Source organism: Sphaerodactylus townsendi, linkage group LG05 (genome assembly GCF_021028975.2).
Source record: "Sphaerodactylus townsendi isolate TG3544 linkage group LG05, MPM_Stown_v2.3, whole genome shotgun sequence".
NCBI lineage: Eukaryota > Metazoa > Chordata > Lepidosauria > Squamata > Sphaerodactylidae > Sphaerodactylus > Sphaerodactylus townsendi.
In genome coordinates, this window is record NC_059429.1 from 127,204,633 (window position 1) to 127,232,191 (window position 27,559).

Genomic DNA, 27,559 nt, shown 5'->3' on the forward strand with positions numbered 1-27,559 from the left:
TTATTATCCTCCCCTTAAATGGTTTATGGTGCTATCTTATTGAAATTGATTAATTTAATGAGATTTCATTGTATTTTTTAAAATGGTGTTGCACCACGCCCTGGCACCTTTGAAGAACAGCCTCTCATAAACTGAATAAACAAATAAAACACTTTGTACAGCTAAAGTGGCAGAAAGAAGGAGAAGAAGGAGAGGAGGAGGAGGAGGAGTCAGCAGTGGAGGAGGAGTTTGGATTAATACCCCATCTTTCTCTCCTGTGAGGAGACTCAAGGTGGCTTACAAGCTCCTTTCCCTTCCTCTCCCCATAACAGACACCTTGTGAGGTAAGTGGGGCTGAGAGAGTTCCGAAGCACTGTGACTAGCCCAAGGTCACCCAGCAGGAATGTAGGAGTGCAGAAACACATCTGGTTCACGAGATAAGACTCCACCACTCAGGGGGAGGAGTGGGGAATCAAACCCGGTTCTCCAGATTAGAATCCACCTGCTCTTCACCACTACACCACAGCAAATATACAGCGAGAAAAGGGTTAACAAAATACATATTGGTCTTACCAAAGATGCTGCTATAGCCTCTTGGGTTTTGATAATGAGCTTCTCTGGCTCGGTGCTCTCCTGGAGATGTCTAGCTGCTTGGAGCTGGCTGAAGGAGCACGCTTTCTGTGGAACGGGGCTTCCCCTCAGCTCTTGACTGGGACTCTCAGCCTCACGTTTCATGCAGGGCTGTTGCCAGCTACTGACTTTCAGGTTCTCCCTGCCTCTGCCGTAATCTGATAGGTCCAGAGGTGCTTCAGTGAGATACTCCCTCACAGTCTCTGCCTTCTCTGTGTGTTCCAGGTCTTCCCTGTTAATCCAGATCCATTTCCCTCTCACCCCATCAGCAGGATCTTCCCAAGATAGTTTTTCCTTTTTGCATTCCTTGTCCGGTGTCAGCAACGGAGAGGGGGATCTGTTTTGGGAGGGGTTGAAGCTGACTTCCATTCTGGCCTTCAGCTCTTGTTGCGCCAGTAGATACTGGAGCTTCTCTGGGTGCTGAAGAAACGGGAGTCTGTTCTCCAAATGGGAGTCCTTCATGTACACCATGGTGCCGGGGAGATCCAAAATGGAGGCCTGGTCTTCCCACTCATACTGGGGCCGCGTTTTGCCTCCCCCTTCCCTGGCTGTGAACAAGTGGTGAGGGAAAGTGCTGTCCCGGCTTCCGGGATTTTTCCGAAGACCAAGATGGCGGAAGGCAAAGTGTTCGTTGAGGAAGCAAAGTTGCTCTTTCCTGGCAAGCTTCAGGGTTTCATAGGATGATGCAGTTTCACGGCCGTCGGCTTTGCTTGCTCTTGAGTAACTGGAACAAATATTTATTTTAAGTAGAAGAAGAAGAAGAGTTTGGATTTATATCCCCCCCTTTCTCTCCTGCAGGAAACTCAAAGGGGCTTACGATCTCCTTGCCCTTCCCCCCTCACAACAAACACCCTGTGAGGTAGGTGGGGCTGAGAGAGCTCCGAGAAGCTGTGACTAGCCCAAGGTCACCCAGCTGGCGTGTGTGGGAGTGCACAGTCTAATCTGAATTCCCCAGATCTGCCCCCACAGCTCAGGTGGCAGAGCGGGGAATCAAACCCGGTTCCTCCAGATTAGATACACGAGCTCTTAACCTCCTACGCCACTGCTGCTCGAAACATGGACCTTTTTGAGGGCTGAAATATTTCCACCACGCAAATGCCTATCTGAGTCTCATCTCCCTTTAGCTCAAGTTTTATTCCATTTTGGGGACCAGCTTTCAATCTACAGTGAGTTTTTCTGGGTGGGGAGGGGTGGGGAGGAGGAAACGTGACTGAAGAATGGTCAAGCTACTCTAGTCTGTCTCAGAAAATGATGTTAGTAGGGTTGTATATTCGTCCACCACAGAACCCAACAAGCCAGACCTTCTTTGCTGTAGAATTCTCCATCTGGGTCCTAGTGCCTAACTTTCTGCAAAAGACTCATGTTGATGATAGTCGTTTAATGAACTATAAATGCTCTTGTATCAAAGTACTGTGTTCAATAATGCACAAAGTAACAGTTTTGACAAAGGCAGAGGGTAAAAATGAAATATAATTCTCATTTTCTTTCAGGACTATATTCCAATGTGGAAGCATACCATTTTCTCAACAGCACCTCAACTGATTGTACTAACATCTTTTTCTGAGACAGAGTATAACTGAGGAGAGGAGCTGTGGCGGAGTGGTAGAGGATCTGGTTGGTTTGTAAAAGGTCCCAGTTCAGTTCCCAACATCTCCAGCTAAAGGAACCAGGTTGTAAAAAATCTCCTGAGTCTCTAGAGAACTACTGATGGTCAGAACCAACAAGATTTATCTTGATAGACTTCTGGCCTGATTCATTTAGGGCAGGGGTGACCAACCTATGGTGCTCCAGATGTTCATGGCCAACAATTCCCATCAGCCCCTGCCAGCATGGCCAACAATTCCCATCAGCCCCTGTCAGCATGGCCAACAATTCCCATCAGCCCCTGCCAGCATGGCCAACAATTCCCATCAGCCCCTGCCAGCATGGCCATCAATTCCCATCAGCCCCTGTCAGCATGGCCAACAATTCCCTCTAGCCCCTGCCAGCATGGCCAACAATTCCCATCAGCCCCTGCCAGCATGGCCAACAATTCCCAATTGGCCATTCTGGCAGGGGCTGATGGGAATTGTAGTCCATAAACATCTGGAGCACCGTAGGTTGGCCACCCCTAATTTAGGGTTGCTAGGTTACCACTGGCAACTGGTGGGAGGCTTACCTTCTGGGAAAGGCCTTCCTGGAGATATAATGACATCAGTAGCAATGAACTGATGTTATTCTCCATGAGCCTGGAAAGGGGTCCTTTCAATTCTCCTGCCAGCCTTTTCCTGGCAGAAGTCAAAATATGAAGGCTGACAATATTGTTGTAGTTGCCTAGTAACCCCTGCCATGGCCATTGAGACCTTAGAAGGCTTTCCTTTCTCAAGAGTACACCCTCAGCTTCTACTATTTTGCAGGATTTTACTCCCAATGTATTGTTTTTAGAATTCAGATTTTTATGCAAACCTGGGGCTTTCCTCAGGTTTGTAGAAAGATCTTTCTTGGCTGTTTATGGCTGCAGTCTCTGGATTTAAGTATCTACAGATGATGAATGCTGAAAATAAGCCATACTGGATATTGATATCAAACCAGCTAGACTCAAAGGGGCTCACAAACTCCTTTTCCTTCCTCTCCACACAGGTAGGTGGGGCTGAGAGAGTTCCGAGAGAACTGTGACCAGCACTAAGTCACCCAACAAGAATGTAGGAGTTGGGAAACAAATCTGGTTCACCAGATAAGACCCCACTGCTCAGGTCAAGGAGTGGGGAATCAAACCCAGTTCTCCAGATTAGACCCCACCTGCTCTTAACCACTACACCACGCTGGACCATACTTACGCTTCGAAGCTGGGACTTCGAGCTGGCTGAGGGGAGGGCGGCGTTTTGCTCTGAAGGGGCGGGCTTGTATTCCCGGCACCTTCCCTTTCCTGAGAGGTGGCCCTCAAACTGGGACTCACTAAAGCAATTGATCCGTGCAGCTGGTTGGCTATCTTCTGAGAAGTCTTAGGAAAAGAAAAAAGGTGTGAAAGACAAATCTTTAATTGCGTGATTGCATGTTTGCAGAGTCTGGATGATCTGGTATTAACAAGCTCAAGGAAATCACAAAATTATGTTTAAAATTTCTGTGGCATGTGATTGCCAGTTCTGGGTCGGGAAATCATTGGAGATTTGGGGGTAGACCAGTGGCGGGATCCAAAAATTTTAGTAACAGGTTCTCTTGCCAGTCCCACCCTCAGCAAAGGGGGCAGAGGCGTACCTAGGCAAACCTGAGCCCTGGGCAAAACCTGAGTTGGATGCCCCCCCCATGGGCAGCCACCCCACCATGACCCCCCCAAATTTTTTTGCACCAGGTCATTTCTAAATCATCATCACATTATAGAAAATGCCCCAACTCACAAATCTGAGCACAGCAATGGTGAAACACACAGGTTCTTAGATAGAGACTGGTGAGATAAAAGGTACGAAAGGCTGAGAATCCATGAATTGCAGTACCTGAAAGGGATTAACCCAGTTCAGGGAGTTACATTATTAGTCTCAATTGCTATATGGAACCTTCATGTTCAAAGGCAGTATGCCTCTCGGGGAGGCGAGGGCGTGAAGGTGGAAAAGCGGACCCAATTAGTAACCCCCTCTCGGCACTCACAAATAATTAGTAACCCCCTCTTGGGAACTGGTGAGAACCTGCTGGATCCCACCTCTGGGGTACACCCTGGTGGGTGGGTGGGGGGCAAGATTTGGGAAGATGCGCAACCTCAACATTGTATAATGCAGTACTGTCCACCCTCCAAAACAGCCCATTTCTCCAGAGGAGCTGATCTCTGTCACCAGGGGATTCACGGTAATTCCAGGAAATCACAGGCCACACCTGGAGGCAGGTAACCCTGTGAGGTGTGACATCAAAGCGGGGGTTCCATCTTGAGCAAAAATGCTGGTTTTTTAAAAAGCAATTTCAATCATGGTCATGGACACACAGTTTAAGAAAAATCTTGCGCAACGAAAAGAGAATTCTCGCAAATTTATTTCATTTTACATCTTTTCGGCCCACTCCGCACGGGCCATAAAGACCGGTGTGCCGCCGGTAAAAACACTGTTGTGGGGGAGGAGTTCACCAAGCTGCCGCAGTGCCCCCCTAACGGCGCTTTTCCTGACTTGCTAGCTGAGTGAGTCTTTTGAAAAGTGGCAATGGGCAGCCGGTGCCGAGCAAACGCACCGCAGGTGCGCACCATGTCTTTTCAGCACGCCGCTTAAAACAAACAAACAAAGTGTACTCCTCTTCCCTGTGTAGTTCTGTCGGGCTGAGGGGACGTGCCTCCTGCCCTCTGATTCCTGGGGTGTTGCCAGGGGCCACGGGGGCATGTCCCCTTGGCTCAACGGAGCTATGCAGGGAAGAGGAGGTAAGGGTTTTTTTTAAGTGGCACACCTCCATGCAGACGTGCGGACGTGGGACATGGCAGCTACCCGGGCCACTTGCACACAAGTGTGTGAATGGTCCGAGGGCTACACCAATGTCATATACACTGGTGCCCCACTGCTCCCTAGGCCTGTGCGGAGTGGGCCTTTTATACATTTGCCCAATTCTGCTAGTCAAAGGGAGAGAGAGTAATATGAGCAGTGGTGGGATCCAAAAATTTTAGTAACAGGTTCCCATGGTGGTGGGATTCAAACTGTGGCGTAGCGCCAATGGGGCGACCGAAATGGCGGGAGACACAAGCGGGGGGCATGTGCCCGGGAGACATTCCGGGGGGTGGGGCATTCCTGGGCGGGGCTGTGGCAAGGACGCAGCCACTGTTACCCGATCACTTGGGTTGGGGAAAGCGAATGCCTGCGCGAGGCGCGGAAGCTGCCACGCGCCTTGCCGGTGCACCTCCTGCTAGACTGCTTCAAGTTCTGCGCACTACTGCTGAGAGGAGGGACGTAACTAAGGCAAAAATCACATGGCAAAATCACCAATTAGTAACCCCCTCTCGGCACACACAAATAATTAGTAACCTACTCTCGGGAACCTGTGAGAACCTGCTGGATCCCACCTCTGAATATGAGACAGCAGAAATCCAGCTTGGCTCAGCCCTTCCAAGCTATGCTTTGAAGTCTTGAGGTCCAGAAGCTTAAAACATAAAAATATGAATGGGCAGAGGCTGAGGTATGCTGAACTCTTACCCAATACCAGCTGTTGCATTCTCATAACCTGCCCACTGAATATGCACAGCAATTGGCACAATATTGTACAGTTCTTTTAACTGGCGTTTGCCCTCAAATGGGGGCCAAATTACTGGCTCCAATGGTAAAGCATCCTTTGGATGAGGATACTTTGTAGTGGATGGAGGAGAGGAGAGAGAAGGGAATGCTTAACCCTTTCTCTGCCGCTCAGAAAATATATGCCCATAACAGATTCACATGGGCATATTTCCTGCTAATTCCGCCCAAGATAAGGAAAGCCGTCAGTAGAAAGTCCAGAATTAAATTTGAGGGGGAAAGATCAATACAGAGTCCAGGATACTCTTACCATCTCTGCAATGTGTTCTCCCTGGAAAATTGTGTTAGGAGACATCCTGATACCTGGAGAATTTCTATGACTTGGGGACCGATCTGCAAGAAGGACGACAGACAGCATCACTCATTTGAAGTTCGGAATATTCCAGTGTTTCAGATTTTATGCTTCAACACTGTTTCCAGAAAAGGTGGGTTTCCTGTGGTTTAGATGATTTGACCTGTGCCTGATCTACGCCAGATGTGTATAAAATTGGCATTGGTTGCCCCACATATCCTGCAATCTGTGTTAACCCTTTGATGATTTTTGCTAATTATTAGGGAGATATAAAGTGGCTTTTCCGCATTGTTGTTTCCCCCTTCTCTCCTCCCATCTTAGGCCTCTTCTTCAAGACTTTGGCAGACAATAGTGCCGATTATCGTTCAATCCACTTCCACAATTGTTTTGCAGAGAGTGGATGTTGCTATCCCGCACCGTAAAGATCCAGCTGCAAAGTGGATTGGAAGTGGATTGAAAGTGCATTATTCTGCATGTGCGGAAGGGGCCCTAGTCCTCATCACAACAACCTTGTGAAGGTAGACTAGGCTGAGAGATTGTCAACAGCCCAAGGTTTCCTGGCAGTATTGGAGCCAGGCCTGAGTGGGAAAATACATGGAGATTTTGGGGGCGGAGCTTGGGGAGGGCGGGGTTTGAGGAGGAGAGGGACTTTAGTGGGTGAAATGCTGTAGGGCACAGGTGTCAAACTCGCGGCCCTCCAGATGTTATGGACTACAGTTCCCATCATCCCCTGCCAGCATCATGCTGGCAGGGGATGATGGGAACTGTAGTCCATAACATCTGGAGGGCTGCGAGTTTGACACCTGGCCCTACCTTCTAATGCAGTCATTTTCTCCAGGGGAACGGACATCTGTCATGTGGAGATCAGTTGCAATAGTGGGAGATCTCCAGATACAAACTGGAGGTTGGGAACCCAGCCTGACAGGCCTCCATGGTCGAGCAAGGGATTGAAATGGGTTGCCCCATATCCTAATCTTACACTCTACATACTGGTCAAGTCAAGTATTTATTGTTGTTTGAGCCATTGGCTATAACAATACAAAAATACATGCAGTTAAAACAGTAACTTAGTTAAAACAATAATTTAAATTAAAACAATAATTTAGTTTTACATTAAAATATAAATTATTAGTGTTCGCAATCTCTAAATTAAAATGCGCCATCAAATACGTCAGATGTTTTTGCAGCTTCTTCAGCTAGTCTAAGTTAATCTCCAGTACTTTACAACATTAGTTCAAACTAGCTTTTAAATACTTTGCTCGTAGTTTCCTAGCCGCCAGGGCAAAGAGAGCCATCTTATAAGAAACATAGGAATCAATATCCGATAATAAGAAAATCAGTTTCTCATCATCGGACAAAAAAGCTGTCCTAGGTAGTATTGGCTCCAAAAACCTTTTCCTTATTTCAGAATATAAAGGACAGGTCTACATACTGAACTGTGCCACCCTACACCAGAGGCGTACTGGGCCTAAATGGTGCCAGGGGCATGACCAGCTCCCCATGCCCCCCCCACGCTGGGCTCCCCACACCCCCTCATGCCCCACTTACATCAGACAGCAGGGAGGCCGGGGGGCAGGGCTCAGCAGCAGGTGGCTCGGACAGGTGGCTCGGGTGGTTGCCGCGATGGCAGGCCAGCTCCTTCCCTCCCTGGCCTCCCTGTGTGTGTGTGGGGGAAACCAGCCTGTGGCCATAGCCAACAACTCAGCTGGTGAGCGGCACCCCAGCACATGATAAAATGGCGTGCACCCGGGGATATGGGATACCCAATGTCCCCATGGGCGGTATGCCCCTGCCCCACACCAATATATAGGGGTGCCAACTCCAGGTTGAGATCTTCCTGGAGATTTGTGTGTGAAGAAGGGAGAGAGCAGCTTTCCGGGCTGTAATGCTATACAGTCTCCCCTCCAAAGCAGCCATTTTCTCTTGGGGAATTGGTCTCTGAAGTCTGGTAGTAGTAGTAGTAGTAGTAGTAGTAGTAGTAGTAGTAGTAGTTTGGGATTACAGGCTGCCTTTCTCTCCTGCAAGGAGACTCAATGTGGCTTACAAACTCCTTCCCTTCCTCTCCCCACAACAGAAACCTTGTGAGATAAATGGGGCTGAGAGAGTTCGAGAGAACAGACCTCGTGTTGGAGGAGCGGGGAAACAAATCCAGTTCACCAGTTAAGAGTCTGGCGCTCACGTGGATCGAGTGGGGAATCAAACCTGGTGCTCCAGAGCCTACCGCCCTTAACCACAACATCGTGAGGGATCGCCCCGCTGGCTGGAGATCCGTCGTGATTCCAAGAGATCTCCATGACCCGGAAGCTGGCAAGCCTACATATGCAACAAACGACTGGACCCAAACCCCGAAACTCGCCTTCTCCCAGTGGATGGCTGAGCGGCTCACTACGTGCATCTTCTGAGTCGTGACTAGCAGTTTTCTCAGGGCTGGATTTTCTGATCCGTGTGGACAGTAAAGGCAAAGGCGAGTCTGGGGTGGAGCTCCTGTCTCTGGATAAAGCCCTCGGTGGCTTTGTCCTGCCCCTGCAGTAGCGAAAAGGTAACAATAAGAACACTTAGCATTAGTACGGCGCTTGCGCTTGCTCCAAGCGTCACGTGTCATGATCTTTACACCAACCCTGTAAATTAAAAAATGAAGGATATATAGCATTATGAATTATAAGCAGAGGTGGGATCCAGCAGGTTCTCACAGGTTCCCGAGAGCAGGTTACTAATTATTTGTGTGTGCCGAGAGGGGGTTACTAATTGGTGATTTTGCCACGTGATTTTTGCCTTAGTTACGCCCTCCTCTCAGCAGTAGCGCGGAACTTGAAGCAGTCTAGCAGGAGGTGCACCGGGGTGTGTGGCAGCCTGCGCCTGCGTGCATTCATTTCCCGCCCAAGGGCTGGTGCAGCGGCTGCGTCCTTGCCACAGCCCTGCCCAGGAATGCCCCGCCCCTGGAATGCCCGGCCACACCCCCGTCATGCCCCGCCCAGCCCCATTGGCGCTACACCTCAGTTTGAATTCCACCACCATGGGAACCTGTTACTAAAATTTTTGGATCCTACCACTGATTATAAGGTATATTTGTAGGTTAAATATTAAAAATATGGAATGAAAAATAGGGTAGTCTAGTATAAATACTTAAGCTTAATAAAGTTAAAGAATAAATTACCAAAGAAAAGTGAAGAAACTGATCTGATTTAGATGTACTGAGCTATGTGTTTATGTTATGGGTAGTTGTGATAGGATGGATTATGTTTGGGTAACTGTAAATGTGGGTCATTTGATACTTGTGACATGTTAATATTTGTTGATGTCTTATGTGTTTCAATGTTTTTTTATGTGTTTTATGTTCAGTATTTTTTTAAAGAAGGAAATTAATAAAAATATTATGCATACACCGACCCTGTAAGGTGGGCCAGTGATTATCTATCTAGTACAGTTTAATTCTTCAAGGAACTCATGGCAACGTATCTTCACAACAGCCCTGTGAAGAGGGCTACGCTGAATGGGTGGGATTATCCCAAGGTTACCCAGTGTGCTTCCGTGATATGCCTTGAAAGAGCTCAGTGGCTGCTGGACTTCAGCCAACTGCAGGAACCAAACCAATTCTCCACTCTTGCCCTTATTTGTGTTTTGTCTCCGTATAGACCCCCTTTTTTGGGGAAAAATCTGTAGAACTTCTAACAATCCTTAACTCTGTCTTGGGCCATTTCTGCATGGTCAAAATATCCTGGGGTGAGCGGGGAAAATATCCCAGTTCAGCCATGAATTCCACACGGCTCCCGGCACTAACCCGGGCTTGCCCCGGTGCTGCCCCATGATATTTCCCTTACACCGTGATGTTAAAAAATCACCAGTTTGGTGGTTCTTATAAAAGATCCCGGGGTGACCTCAGTGCCATGCAAACACCACGGGAGCAGACCTGGTATATTTTTTCCTGCCTTGTCACTTTCCTGCTTTTTGGAGGGGAGCCATTCCCTCTGTCTTTGGAGCCAGCGAGGCGTGGATCATATAGGAAGGGGAAAGTTGGGAGTGGGAGAGCCATTTCCTCTCTTTTGTCAACGGGGTAAATACAAAAGACCCCAGCTGTGTGGAATAAACTGGAGTATTACCCCCTGGTCCTGCCTCTACTCCTTCCCAGGAGCTGTGTGGAGGCAGAAACCATGATAAAATAGCCCCAGTATGTACGATTCCGACTCTACCCTGGTGTAACTGTGCTGTGCGGAAACGACCTTGCATTCAAAGGAGAAAGTTACTAATGATATTTGTATCATAATGAACTAGTCCTTGGCCCCTTCCACACACGGAAAATAATGCATTTTCAAACCACTTTCACAACTGTTTGCAAGTGGATTTTGCTATTCTGCACAGCTTCAAAGAGCACTGAAAGCAGTTTGAAAGTGCATTATTCTGCATGTGCGGAATGAGCCCTTAAGAGCCACAACTTTCTCCCATTGCATTTCAGAGGGGAAGGAAAAGCAGGTCTGCAGAATAGGGTCAGTTTCTCCAGTATTTTCTCCTTTAAAAGTTCCTGTCATCAAACCCTTGCACTGGTAACCTACACGCTAACCTGTGATTGGATCTCCTGGTTTTTTTAAATTTTAGAAAGAAGTTAGGAGAGACACTAGCCCATTATACGTAAATCTTTTAAAACATTTCGAGGCAGGAAATAAAACGTTTCCTCCATGGAGTCCTGCACTGTTTTTACCCCTAAATGTTTATTTTGCAGTCTCAAAATGTTTTAAACAAATCTACTTTCAAAACGAGTCTTTGGTTGAAACGTCTTCAGTTGCCTGTGCGATCTCTTTAAGATGTTTCTCACACCTTTGTGCCGTTCCGGGACATCCTCCTTGACACCATTTCCTGAGCTCACTCCATTGCCCCTCCCCTGCTTATCGGCACCATTTCTGTTTGTTTTTGTGGTTTTGGGGGGCTAATCTTCAGAGGATTGAGTACGTGAGGTGTAGGGAATTGCAGCACAAAGCTGTGAAGCATTGAAGCATCAACCCAACATTACCTCAAAAAAAAGAAGAAGGAAAAATCACATAATGGCGGCCATGGATCATTTTGAGGGGGTGAGGGCGGACATACATTGTGGCAAAGGGGGCGGGGATTGAAATGTTTTAGAAACATTTTAGGGGATTTGTACGGAAAGGGCTTCTTTAAATTAGAGACACAAGGCTGTGTGTTCGGGGGTTATCTCTTTCCCACATGTCATATAGCCAACAAATATCACCACCCCCAGGTTGCTACTCTGGGCTGGGAAATATGTGGAGATTTAGGGGGGGGTGGAACTTGGGGAGAGTGGGGCTTGGGAAGGGAGGGATCTCAACCAGGAGTGGTGCCATAGAGCCCACCCTACAAAGTAGCCATTTTCTCCAAGGGAATCAATCTCTGTAGTAAGGAGACAGAGGCGTACCAAGGGAAAATGGTGCCTGGGGCAACACCTGCTCCGGGTGCCCCCTACCCCCCGCACCCTACTTACCTTAGCTGGTGGCAGTGGTCCTCAGGACCTGAAGGAGCAGCTGGGCCAGGATCCTGCCACGGACTGCCCCATGGCCCAGCCCTGCCAGACTGCCCGGGTCTGCCACTGGCTAAGGTAAGTGGGGTGCGGGGAGCACAGGAGCCGGGCACCCCTCGGCCTGGCCCCACCAGGCTGCTCCTTCAGCTGGTGGGGCCCCCATGTGACTGACCAGCCTGCGCCCAGGGACATATGACACCACATGTCCCCATGGCCGCTACGCCCCTGTAAGGAGATCAGTCATAATTCCAGGAGGTTGGTAACTGGGTTGCCAGGTCTGGGCTGGGAAATACCTGGAGCTTTTCAGGGCTGAGTCAGAAGCCAAGCCAATGAAATGGATGCAAATGTGCCTAATGTATAGTTTGGATGCAGAGTCTGGATTTCTTCAGCGAGAGAGCTCGCAGGTATCAGTTACAGACCCCTGCAGAGGTAGCTAACCCTGCAAGATTGAAGGGTTAGTTGGAATTTTTAAAAGAAGAAGGAAAAGAAGAAGGCTTTAAAGAGTAGGTGTCAAAATCTGCAGTCTCATTCCTAGCAAGACATGTTCGGAGGCTAGGAGTTTTCTCCTACCCTGCCAGACAATTTTGCTGGCTGAACCAAAACCTCACTGATATCAGAGTTTTTCAGAGCTTCCCCGAGTCCTGTCCGCCTGGTTGTCTCCAAAAATAGACCTGGCAGGCTTCTCAGAAACACAGTGTGTCATCTCACTGAAACGTCTTCACAAAAACCTTGCTGACCTGAACGGGAACAGCTTAAAAGAATTGTTTGAATTAATGGAGGGTGTACCATTCCCTGCCGTGACTCTTGTTCATTGTGGAAGGGTTCGTGGTGCAATATGTTCCAGTGGACTCTCACCATATAAAATGGATAACAGCCAAGAGCAGGAGATGCTCGCTTGTTTCATTTTATATGATAGAGCAGATTGTGAATTTCCAGAAAGGACCATCGGTCATGACCCTCGAATATCTCAGTCAGGGTAAAAGGGGAGCCGGGCTGCGGGGGCAGGGGGGGGTGCTCGTGGTCGATCTTGCCCCAGGCGCCATTTCCCTCCAGTACACCCCTGAATCCAGCTCACCTCCATTGTACTGGCATAAGAGAAGCTCCATGCCTCTGGTGAGAGAGTCACAGATGCCCTCAAGGAAGGAGAATCTCTCTAATTCCCAACCCTCAGCTTTCAGGAATTCCATCCCCACAGTGACATTTGGGAATGCCGCAACACCGAGGGATAAGCGGAGGTGAAGGCCGAAGAACTTACTCCATACTGCAGAAACGCTTCAGCTCTTCCTTCAGTTTCTTGTTCTCTTCTCTCATCTTATTCAGTTCATTGGCTGTAATGGGAGAAAGTAAGAAATGGCCCTGTTAGAGAAAATGGAATGTGTTTGTGGATGGATGGCGATAGGAGGACACGCGCATTTCAGAGAGCCGAGTGGAACTTGGCACTTTCTTGTCAAAACAAATCCAGAGGATTGTCAGGCAGCACTTCTGGATGTCTAGCAATAATTTTAAAAGCATAGTTCAATTTGCAAAGTGCTTCATGATCTTTAATTGTGGCACTCCTGGCCATGTTCTTGCAATTCTGGGTTTCCATTGCTCCCATTTTATTGATGGGGAACTGAGGCTGAGAAACCACCACCACCACCCCTCCTCCTCCTCCTCCTCCCCCCCCCCGGAGAAAATGGCTGCATTAGAAGGTAGGCCCTACGCCACAGGTGTCAAACTCGTGGCCCTCCAGATGTTATGGACTACTGTTCCCATCCTCCTCCTCCTCCTCCTCCTCCTCCTCCTCCTCCTCCTCCTCCTCCTCCTCCTCCTGGGATCTGCACAAATACTACTCCGATACATTACAACTTCCCAGGCCTCTAGGTGAGGCTCGAATTGTAATGAAGGCCAACAACCAGCTAAAGATCTGGCAGCTGTGAAATCTACCATAATAACAAGCATCTGAAAAGCTTAAACTTGGACAGACCATCAGTCCACATGCTGCAGAAAGCAGTACTTCTAGGCTGCACACATTCTACGCAAATACCTCTAACATCCTAGGTCCTTGGGAAGATGTACATGCTCACTAACGTGTAAGCAATGGCTGTCTCACTGACCAACATCTAATCAATAGATCAGGTCATAAACAGTGACTTCAGCAACTTGTTTACATACAGACAGTTAACGCTTTTATAACTGAGTTGTGACAGACGCTCGCAAAGTCCCAATAGATTCTCCCTCTGTGCACTTTGATTTTAATGCGCCTAACATCTGCTGAGAGCAGTGTTCTAGGGTCACGCCTTGAAATATTCTTCGAAGTTCTCCATTTTGCTCAGGGAAAAACATGGGCTTCAAAATTATCTGTAAAGAAACAGACTACCATCTAGCTCCCTCTAGTGAATCACCAGCTTTTCGTGGATCAGGCTTGTTCTACTGAGGCCCCTTCCATACATGCAGAATAATGCACTTTCAATCCACTTTCAATGCACTTTGAAGCTGGATTTTACTGTGCGGAATAGCAAAATCCACTTGCGAACAATTGTGAAAGTGGATTGAAAGTGATCTTTGATTGATGCAATGTCTTGAGAGAAAAAGAGAACTGACAGTGTCCCAAACAAGGGATAAACTTTCCTGAGTGAGCACCCAATTGAGATAACCACAGCTGACTCTCCCTAGTCCCTTCTCTGAACTAGAATCTGGAGGTTCAAGCAGAGTGGCTTCTTCTGACCCTGGATGTCTCCTCCATTGCTCCCTTCACCAGGAATAAGGCCTCCGTTGCCCATCACCGGAGCCAATCTCTTATGAGCATCTGTCCTATCCTCAGTCGTGGAGGTGATTTCTGGAGTGGGTGCATCCTTGTACTGATTCCTCCATACCTTTAAACGTACTCCCATCAAATTACTTATTTTAAAGTAATTGATTCTACTTATGACGGCTGTGTGTGTGTGTGTGTGTGTGTGTGTGTGTGTGTATGAAGTGCTTGAGGGACTGGAGCACCTTCCTTATGAGGAGAGGCTGCAGTGTTTGGGACTCTTTAGTTTGGAGAGGAGACATCTGAGGCGGGATATGATTGAAGTCTATAAAATAATGCATGGGGTAGAAAATGTCAACAGAGAGACATTTTTCTCTCTTTCTCACAATACTAGAACCAGGGGGCATTCATTGAAAATGCTGGGGGGAAGAATTAGGACTAATAAAAGGAAACACTTCTTCACACAACGTGTGATTGGTGTTTGGAAGATGCTGCCACAGGAGGTGGTGATGGCCACTAACCTGGATAGCTTTAAAAGGGGCTTGGACAGATTTATGGAGGAGAAGTCGATCTATGGCTCACAATCTTGATCCTCCCATGATCACTGAGATTGCAAATGCTGCTCAGCAGACCGGAGGTGCTTGGGAGCAGCAGCAGCAGAGAGACCCTTGCTTTCACATCCTGCCATTGAGCTCCCAAAGGCACCTGGTGGGCCCACCTGCAGAGTCAGAGGCGTTAGCTACTACATGGGGACATCCAGGGACAAGTGCCCCGGGCATACCTGTGTGGTGGGCACACCAAAATTACAGGTTCATTTATGGCTTTCCCTGGCCATTTTTCCGGTTTTTTCCATTTTTTTTGCCCTGCAGAAGTTGCAGTTTTTAGGGCTAGCAGCACCAAACTTTCAGGGTATTGTCAGGTGACTCTCCTGATGTTACCAGACTTGGGAGTTTGGTGAAAGGGAGTTGGTCAGGGGGGTCCAAAGTTATGGACCCCCAAAATGGGTGCCTTATCCCCCAGTGTTTCCAATAGGAGACTAATATGGTAAATGAGGCTACCATTTTGAGGGTCCATAGCTTTGGATCCCCTGAATCCAAAGATCACTAAACCTAGGTAGTATCATAAGGATAGTCTGCCTTTGAGTACCACCCAGGTTTGGTGAAGAGTTGGTTCAGGGGGTCCAAAGTTATGGACCCCCAAAATGGGTGACCCCATCCCCCATTGTTTCCAGTGGGAGCTAATGGTAGATGGGGCTACCCTTTTTGAGGAGGTCCCATAACTTTGGGCTTCCTGAACCAAACTTTTCACTAAACCTGGGTGGTTTCATCAGGAGAGTCTCCTGAAGATAGCCTAAAAGTTTGTGGTACTGTTAGCTTAAACATTGCTCCCCTGACAGAGCACCCACTCAAATTTTCCCAGGTTCTCTCTTTAAATCCACCTCCTTTGGAGTGGATTTAAGGGAAGAATCTGGAGCTCTAGGCCATTAAAAAAAATGAAAGTATTGTTGAAGGCTTTCAAAACTAGATTCAACTGGTGGTTGTGAGTTTTACAGGCTGCGTGGCCGTGGTCTGGTAGATCTTGTTCCTAACGTTTTGCCTGCATCTGTGGCTGGCATCTTCAGAGGTGTATCCCAGAGAGAAGTCTGTTATAAGAGAAGGCTGGACATAATGTATAGTAGACTTCTCTCTGTGATACACCTGCTGAAAATACAACCACAGATGCAGGTGAATGTATTAGGAACAAGATATACCAGACATAACCCCACTCAATAGAAAATACAATAACCAACATTGAAAATGATGCTTTCTGTTTGGGAATGGGGAATCTACCCTGAAACAAGCATCACTTTCAATGTTGTTTAAACTAGGGAGCCCAGATTATCCCCTTAAGCGCGGATTTAAAAGGAGAATCTGGGCTCTGTAGTTTAAACAACACTAAAAGTGATGCTGTTTCAGGGTGGATTTCCCCGTCTTCAAAAAATAGCATCACTTTCAATGTTGTTTAAACTAGAAGGAACCCTGGGTGTGTTCAGATTTGTGTGTTGGGGGCATATTCTATGATGCGATGGTGACTTTGAGATGACCTGGGGCAAAAAAATGTTGTTTTGGCCACGTGGTGGGGAGGGACGCTGCACTTACATATGGAAGGCAAAGAACTCCAGATTTCCTCTTGCCCGGGCTCCATTTACCCTAGCTACACCCCTGCTGCGAGTAGCAGAGAGCTGGACTAGATGGACTCTGGTCTGATCCAGCTGGCTTGTTCTTATGTTCTTATGCCATTAAATTGTAGACAACTTATGGCAACCCAGTAGGGTTTTCCAGGCAAGAGATTAACAGGTGGTTTGCCATTGCCTGCCTCTTCACAGCGACCTTGGAATTCCTTGCAGGCCTCCCATCCAAGTACTAACCAGGGCTGACCCTACTTAGCTTCTGAGATCCAATGAGATCAGGCTAGCCTGGGACATCTAGGTCAGGACATGACAGCCAACAATGAGGGAAAAGAAGCTATTTAGTGCACTGATGTTTCTCTGCAAGCACCGTTGGATTCCCTCCATCTCTTACAGTGCAATCCTAAAGACAGCTACCCTAGCCTAAGCCCATTCATTTCAATTGTCTTCGACTGGTGTAACTCTGCACAGGAGTCTCTTTCCGATGGATAAAAGAATTCCAGATCTCTGTTCTGCTTACTGAGGATGAAGATGTGTTGGAGGCTCTGGAAATGGGCCTTCCCAAATTCATGCTGCTTCTTCTTTGCGAGTTCTTGAGTCACTTGGCATCTGTCACACAGGCCGGCTCGTAACCTTAAGGAAATACAAAATAATAAAGGGTAAAGACAGCTATGACATTGATAGAGTTGAGGGGTTCTCTCTGTGTGAAGACATGTAACGATTTTAGAACAGAAGGGTTCTCTCTATATGAAGACAGATGTAACATGTTTAAGACAAAGGGGTTCTCTCTATATGAAGACAGATGAAACATTTTTAGAACAAAAGGATTCTTTCTACATGAAGACAGATGTAACATTTTTAAAACAAACGGCATCTCTCTTTATGAAGATGGAACATTTTTGGAAGAGAGAGGTTCTTATATGAAAACAGATGTGACTTTTCTAGAGTAGAGGGATTCTCTATACAAAGACAGATGTAGTATTTTTTAGAATAAAGGAGCTCTCTCTGTTTGAAGACTGGACCTCAGGGGCCCTCTCTGAAAGCCCACCGTTAAATTCAAATCTAAATATTACTGTTGATTTTAAGGAGTCTGGTAAAATTAGTGCTGCAAGGTATATCATGCTGACCTGGCTGATCCTCTGCGATGTCTCTAAGAATCCCACCCCCCAATTCCTGGAGCAATTTTAAAAAAATAAGTGTTAATATTAAGAAGACAGACACGTGCAGAATAACAGGAACCCTCAAGGGACCTTACAGAGCAACAAATGCAGCTGCTGCATAAGCATCGATGGCCAAGAGGCCATACATGGACAAGGTAGTTGGTGATAAAGAGAAGCCAGACGCTGGCTGGGCTTACGCCGACACATGAATGCATATAATTTACCTGTTTTCCAACACCTTCACATTGTCTTTGAGGACCTTCTGCTGTTCCCGTAGCTGGTGGTTTTTGGCAAAGAGCTCTTCTATTCTCTGGGCGTCTCTAATTCCACGGAGAGCAAAGGGACAAAATTAGAAGGCGAGCGGATTCTGACACTCCAAAAGAGACCCCTGGCCTGCCATATGCTGTCAATGCTATTATTATTATTATTATTATTATTATTATTATTATTATTATTATTATTATTATTATTATTATTATTATTATTATTATTATTATTATTATTATTATTATTAATAATAATAATAATAATAATAATAGTAGTAGTAGTAGTAATAATAATAATAGTAATAATAATAGTAATAGTGATAGTAATAATATTAACATTAACATTAACATTAACATTAACAATAATATCAATATCAATATCAATATTAATATTAATATCAATATCAATATCAATATCAATATCAATATCAACATTAACATTAACATCAACATCAACATCAATATCAATATCAATATTAATATTAACATTAACATTAACATTAATATTAATATATTAATTATTTAATTTAATATACCGCCCCATCCTCGAAGGGCTCTGGGCGGTGTACAACATAAAACCATATATAAAATCATCATAATACAACTTCCATAAATATAATAAAAACAGCAGTTTTTAGGTTGACAGGAGCTGGCTGTGGATGATGTTGTTATAATTTCATTTATCTGAAGACAGGAATGGGGTTGCCAGCTTCCAGGTAGGGCCTGGAGATCTCCTGGAATGACAGCTGCTCTCCAGATGACGGAGATCAGTTTCTCTAGAAAAAAGGGCACTGCAGAGGTTGGACGATATGACATGATACAGGGGTGGCGATCCCTCCCCTCCACGAATCCCACCCTACCCAGACTCCATCCTTCAGATCTCCAGGAATTCCTCAACCCAGAGTTGGCATCCCTAAGGGGGAGGGAAGCAGGCACTGGAATCCCCCGGAACCCCTTTGTTGAGGCCTTCAAACAGACCTTCATATTAATCTGGTTAAATCTGACCCTAGCTCCCTTCTGCACATGCAGAATAATCCACTTTGAACCCACGTTCACAATTGTTTGCAAGTGGATTTTGCTGTTCCGCACAATAAAATCCAGCTGCAAAGTGGCTTGAAAGTGGATTGAAAGTGCATTTATTCTGCATGTGCGGAAGGGTGCCCTAGTCACAGTTCCTAATTCCCCATGGCTATTCTGTGGTGTGCCTTATGCATGACAAGGCCCTGAATATTCAGAAACGGACACTCTGAACCCCATCTTTGCCCATGGAATGTTGAACAGGGTGGTATCTGCTTCACTCACCGACATTTCTCATTGGTTAGCTCATTCAGTTTTGTTTGCAGCCCTGAAAGAGTTAAAAAAAGAACATTTGGACAAACTGCTAGATCCTTGGCGGAGATCATTTGGCACCACAAATGTCACATGATCCTTCTAAGGCATCTGGGTTGGCTGGATGAGGTTGTTGTTTGCAAACTGCAGTCACAAAACCACTTGTTACAGTAGGACAGTTTGACAAAACATCCCATGAGTGGCCAAATAAGAAGAAAATTAGCAAATGCTTCTTCTGTTGACCTGTTTGGACTATCTCCCCTTCTCCCTTTTATCAGTTCTAAAGAGCATAGAGCATTCATTTATCTAAAAGACTTCTATTCTGCCCTGTGGCCTCCAAGGAAACTTGTGCAGAGAAATGTAAAACAATTCAAGAACTTCAAAACAATGTGAAATAAAGCAGACTGAAATTAACAACAAAGCAGCCGTAGGCATCGAGAACATGTTAAAAAAATAAGACTCCTGCGTTCCTTCCACCCTACAAAATGCTGGGGGAAAAGAAGGAACAAGAACAACAAGTTTGGGGAAGTATTCCGTAATCGAGGTGCCATGACAGAAAAGGCCCTGCCCCTAGTGGCCAGCCACTTAGGATCAATCCACACATTCCTGGATAATATCTGAAATCATCCACCACCTGAATTAGGAAAACCCAGAAGATAAAAGATTACAATAAGAAAACATTCAAAAACAGGTAGATCCAGGGCTGCTAGGCAAACCCCTGCTGTCAGCCAGTGGAAAAGGGGCGGGGGGAAAATAAAAATTCTTATTGATGCAACAATATGGTGACCAGACGTCCCGCTTTGGGCGGGACAGTCCCGCCTTAAAACAATTTGTCCTGCGTCCTGCGGGTTTTTTGAACCGTCCCGATTTTTGGAAGGCTGCCACACTGCCTTCTGGGGCACTCCTGTTTCCCGCCCTGTCCTGCCCGCCCGCCTGCCCAGGTCCCGGTTTACAAAGGTGACAATCTGGTCACCTTATGCAACAACAACCCATCACTTCCGGGTTTTCCTAAAAGTGATGTAATACCATGGAGCTGACTGTGCCTACTTTTGTCCTTGCCTACCCTAGACTTCGCGTCCAGCCGGTTGCCAGACACAGGTCCTTTCCGCACAAACACTTCATAACGCTTTGAGGCAGGAAATAAAACATTTCCTCCAAGGAGTTCCGCATTGTTTTTACGTCTCTGTGGTCAAAAGGCCATACATGATGGGCCCTGCAGTGAAAGAACTAAAGAACTGATCACCTCTCTTGCGCCTGTGGAAAACCAGGTAGGACCCTCCCTTTGGTGGTGTTGTGCCAACAGACAAACTTCTGAGGGGGACATCCAGCCAATGGACTTGATATGAATGAAGGACTCCCAAATTACCTTGGACTTCCGTCTCGTGCATTTCCTTGAGTTTGTTCAAGAATTCTGCAAAATTTTCAGTCGCCATGTTCCACGTGTTGTCACATGGGCGTGGCCCAAGTTTGCAAAAATCAGATCTTCCCAAATTAATTTGATTTCACCATTTAGTTCGCAGCCTACAAGAGAGAAAAAAATGGAACGATTAATCATTTTTACCCCCTTTGATCTAGTTCCTTGTTTAAGTCTGGTGCACTGTGTGACTTTGTTGCTGGACTGTTTGACACATTTTATTTTATTTTTTATATTGTAGCTGCTGATTGCCATTGTTCTACTTCAACTTTCTCAGTTGCTTTGAATAAAGGTGTTTTTTGGACAATAAATATAATTCCAAGAAATATAATTCCAAGAAATAAAATAACATGAATTTTTATATACATTTCTGTCCAAAACAGAAAAAAAATGATGGATTGATTCATAAATCTTTTTCCCCACATCAAACTGGTTGTTTGTTTTGCTCTGGCCTAATGTAATGTTTTTCATCAGCATGGAAATTTCTGCTTCTGAATTGTTTGGTGTGTTGAGATATTTTTCCTTTATGTTCTAGCTTTTGATGCCCATGAGTCTTGAGCTTTCTTAGTTGCTTTGAATAGTGGTGTTATATGGAACAGAAGATAAAATAATTCCAATGAATAAATAGAAAACAAAAATGACTTAGCGTCTGTCTGTCTGTCTGTCTGTCTGTCTGTCTGTCTGTCTATCATCTATCATCTATCGCCTGCCTGCCTGCCTGCCTGCCTGCCTGCCTGCCTGCCTGCCTGCCTGCCTTATATATGTATGTGTGTATCCCCAAATGAGGACTCCCACATCTAACAAAACATTATTCCAAAGGTCTATCAATGTGCCCTGGGAACTTGCAAACAGACACGTGCTGGATATTGCCACATGCTACTAATTTTGTTCTGATCCAACAATGAAGATTGGGTTCACATACCACAGCTGCAGAATAACTGCTTGAAGCTTTACAAAGGGTGTAGAGCAGGGGTCTTCAAACTATGGCCCTCCAGATGTTCATGGACTACAATTCCCATCAGCCCCTGCCAGCATGGCCAAGTGGTAGGACTCATGGGAATTGTAGTCTATGAACATCTGGAGGGCCATAGTTTGAAGACCCCTGGTGTAGAGGAATAAATTAATAGTTGAGGTTCATCACAGAAATGGGCCAATAGTATCTGGTTGGTTTTTTGTTACATATTCAGTGGCAAATTGCAGGGCTGGATCCTGTTGTTGTTGTTGTTGTTGTTGTTGTTGTTGTTGTTGTTGTTGTTGTTGTTGTTGTTGTTGTTGTTGTTGTTTTATGATTGTTATTATTATTGTTGTTGTTGTTTTTATTATTATCATTGGGTTTATTATTATTGTTGTTGTTGTTGTTGTTTTATATATATTATAATTAACAACAACAACAACAACAACAACAACAACAACAACAACAACAACAACAACGTTTATATACCGCCCTCCCCAGAAGGGGTGTGTGTTTACTAAGAAGAAATGTAGAAAAAGCCCCCATTTCCCCCATTTATAACACTTCTGTGCTTAGTCCCTTGGGACAGATTTCTAATCACTCCAGATGAACAGACAAATGTCTATTTGGAAGGCAACTGTGCAAGGCTGGGAGGCTGGAAGGGCAGATGGATTATGTTCAAAGTTATCACCGTCAGGGCTCATTATCACATTTGCAGCTGTCCTTTAGCTACCTGCCTTAACTATGATCCTTAAGTGGTGTAGTATTTCCCTGGTGGATTACTAAGGTGTCATTAGCTTCACCACGGAGGTCAGTCCTATTCAGACCAAGTGGAAGGGGCCTATGGGAAAAGCTTAATGAAAACAAATCTTCTAGGAAGCTCAAATTTCATTCACGCCTCTGCCTGGAATGCCACCTCACGATTCTGCTGACTCTCTCAAAGAAAAATAGCACCTATGGGTTCAGTACGGTGAAGGCGACGGTCTTCACCAACGAGGAGGGGAGCACCTTGAAGTTTACCGGGAGATGAAACATTAACCCCGCTCCAAAGCATCATTTCAGTGGGACGGCATTTTCTTCAGGTGTTTCCCAATCGGCCGTAGTGACACTTTCTGACTTGGGAATAAAATGTCTGTGTCACGTACGAAAGGGAAGCCATTCGATACCTGGTTGCCAAACAGGAACTTCTGCTCTCAGCAGCCAAGGAAAGTTCCATTATAAAAGTTGGAGCTGCCAACAGGGCCAAACAGCCTGTTCTCGTTGTTGAGACACACGTATGGCCTATGTAGGCTCTCCCGGAACTGTAAGCAGCAACCAACCTAGCCCTGTTGTTGTTATAACAATCCAGTTTATTATTTACTTATAATACCAATACCAACATAGATAGTGCTTCTCAGGGCTGTCAGCAAAAAGGAAGGGCCTTGCCCTGAGGAGATTACTATATAAATGTTGAGAATGGTGAGGGGGAGGGTGGAAAACGGAGCTAGTAGAACCAAGACCAAGTGATATTATTGCAGTTTCTAACAGGAAGCTTAGTTTCTGCTCTGGAGGAGGTCTAAACCAGATGTTTCACAGAAGAGGTGGGTTCTGGAGCTAGGCTTGGACAGATCAGAAGATCTGGGTTCAAGTCCTTGCTTTGGCTAGGGTCTTTCTCTCGTCCTTTTCCTTAGGATTATTGCTGAAGCAAATGGAGGGGGAAGAACAATTGTATGCTGCCCTAAGCGGTCAGGATAAAATGAGTTCGAGGAGGCTTTGGGGGAAGAGAGGAAGAAGGTGGCTCGTGGAGGTGTCAAGCTGGGGTTCTGGTCCTCCAGCAGGGGCAGGGGACCCCTTGCCTTTTCTTTCTCTCTGCCATCTGGAGCAGTGTCAGGAGAACACTGGCCATGGGTCCAGTGGCTTGATGTCACTTCCAGGAACACCCAGGAAGTGACATCACTCCTCTGCAGGAATTGCCCAAAACACTATGCAATCAATCAATCAACCTTTATTGGCATAAAATATCTACAAAATTATCAATCAGGATATATTGCCATCTCTGCACATTGGAGTTGGCTATTGCAGTCTTGTGCTTAGCTTCTTGAGTCCTCAAGAAGAAATTAGAAGGAACTTGGCTACCATCATGTTGTTAGAGGATACTGCTTGGCTAAAAGATATGATACTAATTACTTATTGAGTATTCTTTGGCCATTCATTAACAACAGTTTGATTTAAAAAATTCCACAGAGGTGTATAATGGAGTAGTAGTAGTAGTAGTAGTTTGGATTTATATCCCCCCTTTCTCTCCTCCAGGAGACTCAAAGGGGCTTACAATCTCCTTGCCCTTCCCCCCTCACAACAAACACCCTGTGAGGTAGGTGGGGCTGAGAGAGCTCCGAGAAGCTGTGACTAGCCCAAGGTCACCCAGCTGGCGTGTGTGGGAGTGTACAGGCTAATCTGAATTCCCCAGATAAGCCTCCACAACTCAGATGGCAGAGCGGGGAATCAAACCCGGTTCCTCCAGATTAGATACATGAGCTTTTAACCTCTTACACCACTGGTGTTTCGGGTTGCTGCTGTTTCGGGTTGTCTCTGCAAACAGAAGCAGTATCTTTAGCTAAAAAACACTATGCTTTCATCATAGAGTTTCTGCCGATTCCTACAGAGGAGGGATGACGCTTCTAGGCTTCTCCCCGGAAATGATGTCACACAGCAGTCACTGACTGACCTCTATGACTTCCTTGTCTCCTACTTGTTGCTAGGCCAGGCTTGGTGACCCAGCCAAGCTCCCAGATATGCTGGGACAAGACTACATTCCCAATTCCCTGGGGGAGGTGGAAGAAAAAATTAAAAAAAATGTCTGTCAGGCCCAGGGTATGATGCCATTTCCATAGATGCTGGCCCTGGAGGTGAGCAACCAGCAGGTGTTCTGGGTGGAGATCTCAGTTGTACGAGACAACACGAGAGAAGATCACTTTTGGTAAGTGTCACAAGTAGGAGATGGAAGAGGGACAGGTGGGGTCACACAAACTTCCATTTCAGCGCATATGAGGGCAATGTGTCAATACTGGGCATGTCGGAACCAAGGACAAAGCACCAGGCAAGTCTACAAAGTACCAAGATGGCTCCAAACATATCAGTAGGCTTGTAGACAAGAACATAAGAACATAAGAATGAGCCTGCTGGATCAGACCAGAGTCCATCTAGTCCAGCACTCTGCTACTCGCAGTGGCCCACCAGGTGCCTTTGGGAGCTCACATGCAGGATGTGAAAGCAATGGCCTTCTGCTGCTGCTGCTCTTGAGCACCTGGTCTGTTAAGGCATTTGCAATCTCAGATCAAGGAGGATCAAGATTGGGAGCCATAGATCGACTTCTCCTCCATAAATCTGTCCAAGCTCCAAGAGCTTCATCAGTTCAAAAAAGATCTCCAAAACACACTTCCCTTTGTTCTTCCTGATGCCGTTCTTCAAACTGAGATTAAAGTATTGCATAATGGAGAAAAACAAATTATCCCTGGAAATGAATTGCAGCGATCTCACCATAAACTCGCAACCTCCCCTGAGCTATGATGGGAGGGGGGGGGGGTCAATGCTCCTCTGTTTGATATAATGATAATGCAAATAAAGAGAATTTATTTACGACTTCTGGGCATGAAGCAAATAATGAGTTCCTTAATTGAGTTGGCCTTTGTCTTAAGCATTATTTATAACAGTGGTCTCGGACGATCGCGACGCATTACTCCAGGAAAACAAAGCCGGGCTGTTGTGTTTTGCTAACCTCCTCAAAGCTCAGATGGATTTCTTTCCTCCATAATCGCAGAATATAAAATGCAAACTTTTTTTCTTCTCAAGGAAATGTTGCCCCGACACCCCAGCCATCCAGAAAGCAAATAAAAGCCGCCACTGTTTCCACACTTCGCGAAAGAAGGCAATTTGGATTTTACTGTTCGTGCACAGTTTTATGGGTAGTCATAATTAGAACTTATATAGCGACTTCATATATCTACCGGTGCAACCTACAACTTCCTGAAATTGTGACTGAGGAGGCAGTGAATCCATGAGAATGGTGGGAAGGTGGAATCACCCAAAATCACACACCCCTTCTTCTATGTGCAGAAAAGACCTGGGTCCAGGACCACCTCTACCAATGGGGAGCCCCTTCACTTCCTTAGATCAGGGAAGTCAAACTCGTGGCCCTCCAGATATTCATGAACTTCAATTCCCATCGGTCCCTTCCAACGTGAGCATTAGCGATACTGGAAAGGGCTGATGGGAATTGTAGTTCGTGAACATCTGGAGGGCCACGAGTTTGACACCTGTGCCTTAGATCATCATTGTGGGGCTTCTATAGGTGACTGGCCTATGAATTGCCTGTCTGTCAGCCACCGGGGCAACGGTTTTCCGTGGCTGCCCCTTCTGCCTGGGAGCTCAGAGGAGGACTGTGCATTTGGGACTTTCCAGCATTCCATAGAGCCTGTTAGGATGTTTTGTTTCAGGCAGCGTTTCATTAGGGTTCTGAACTGGGCCAGTTTTAATCTTCCAGGCTAACTTGCCAAGTTGATGCATTATTTGAAGAAGAGTTTGGATTTTATGCTTTGCTCTTCTCAATTGCAAGGAGTCTCAAAGCGGCTTATGAACTCCTTCCATTCCTCTCCCCACCACAAACACCTTGTGAGCTCCCCACCACAAACACCCAGAGGTGGGATCCAGCAGGTTCTCACAGGCTCCCGAGAGTAGGTTACTAATTATTTGTGTGTGCCGAGAGGGGGTTACTAATTGGCGATTGCCACGTGATTTTTGCCTTAGTTATGCCCCTCCTCTCAGCAGCAGCGCACAGAACTTGAAGCAGTCTAGCAGGAGGTGCACCGGCGTGCGTGGCAGCCTGCGCCTGCGTGCATTCGATTTCCCATGTGGGACGGCGCTTGGCGGCATGCACAAGTCCCTGCCATAGCTCCCACCCAGGGAGATTGCCCCTGCCCCTGGAATGCCTGGCCACGCCCCCATCGTGCCCCACCCAGCCCCATTGGCGCTACGCCACAGTTTGAATCCCACCACCATGGGAACCTGTTACTAAAATTTTTGGATCCCACCACTGCAAATACCTTGTGCAGCAGGTGGGGCTGAGAGAGTTCGAAGAGAACCGTGACTCGCCTCAAGGTCTCCCAGCAGGCTTCATGCGGAGGAGTGAGGAATCTGACTCCGTTCTCCAGAGTAGCGTCCACTCACTCTTAACCACTGCACCACACTCGCTTCTCTGTTTTACTCTTACTGTATTTTTTGGTATTATATTTATTGCATTTTAAATGCTGCATGCTACTCTGAGGTTTCTGTAGGGAGAATGTGTGGGGCATCAAGCAAGCCAGCAAATGCTTTCTGCAGGTAGAAAAGGTTACCAAGCTATTATGTTGTTCTCAAGCCTTGCCATGATAGGAGCATACTTACATTTATTTGATTTAGTTTGGTTTCTAACCTGCCATTTCCTGGCCAACGTCAGCCTCGGGGTGGCTAACAACCATCAAATTATACAATCGTTCTTGTGTTAAATAAATGTCAAACATACTTGTAAGATGTTAGGTAACATCTGCCAACTGACTACCAGATTGTTCAGGATTCTCGTTCATGTATACTGAGGTTGTGTGCTCACGTACAATACATGCCTTCTCCTGTTCAGAGAGCATGGTGAACAAGGGGCATCATGGGTAGCATGCCCTCCTGATGTGTGTGGTTGTTGTGGTCCTGTTACTCATAGCTGGAATGTCTGAAAAAGGCTACTGTCAGTAGGGTGTTGTGGGTTTTCTGGGTTGTATGGCTGTGTTCCGGTAGCATTTTCTCCTGTAATTTGCATATGTTAAGTGGAATCCACCCACAGAAATTCTGGACCACTCTGACAGCCACTATGTCAGACTATACAGAGAAGCCATTGAAA

General features: G+C 46.2%; 1 protein-coding gene across 1 annotated transcript in view; it reads right to left on the reverse strand.

The window, feature by feature from the left end:
- The window catches only part of RBBP8NL (RBBP8 N-terminal like), a 61,482-nt gene that overhangs the window by 13,422 nt on the left and 20,501 nt on the right, over positions 1-27,559 (reverse strand). Inside the window, exons 2-10 of the mRNA XM_048497914.1 lie at positions 20,658-20,812; positions 19,265-19,307; positions 17,921-18,016; positions 17,057-17,169; positions 12,894-12,966; positions 8,489-8,655; positions 6,091-6,173; positions 3,426-3,589; positions 553-1,333 (exon numbers count right to left, since the gene is read on the reverse strand). Coding sequence (XP_048353871.1) covers positions 553-1,333; positions 3,426-3,589; positions 6,091-6,173; positions 8,489-8,655; positions 12,894-12,966; positions 17,057-17,169; positions 17,921-18,016; positions 19,265-19,307; positions 20,658-20,724 — 1,587 coding nt within the window. The 5' untranslated portion in view covers positions 20,725-20,812. The remainder of the gene's footprint in view (positions 1-552; positions 1,334-3,425; positions 3,590-6,090; positions 6,174-8,488; positions 8,656-12,893; positions 12,967-17,056; positions 17,170-17,920; positions 18,017-19,264; positions 19,308-20,657; positions 20,813-27,559) is intronic.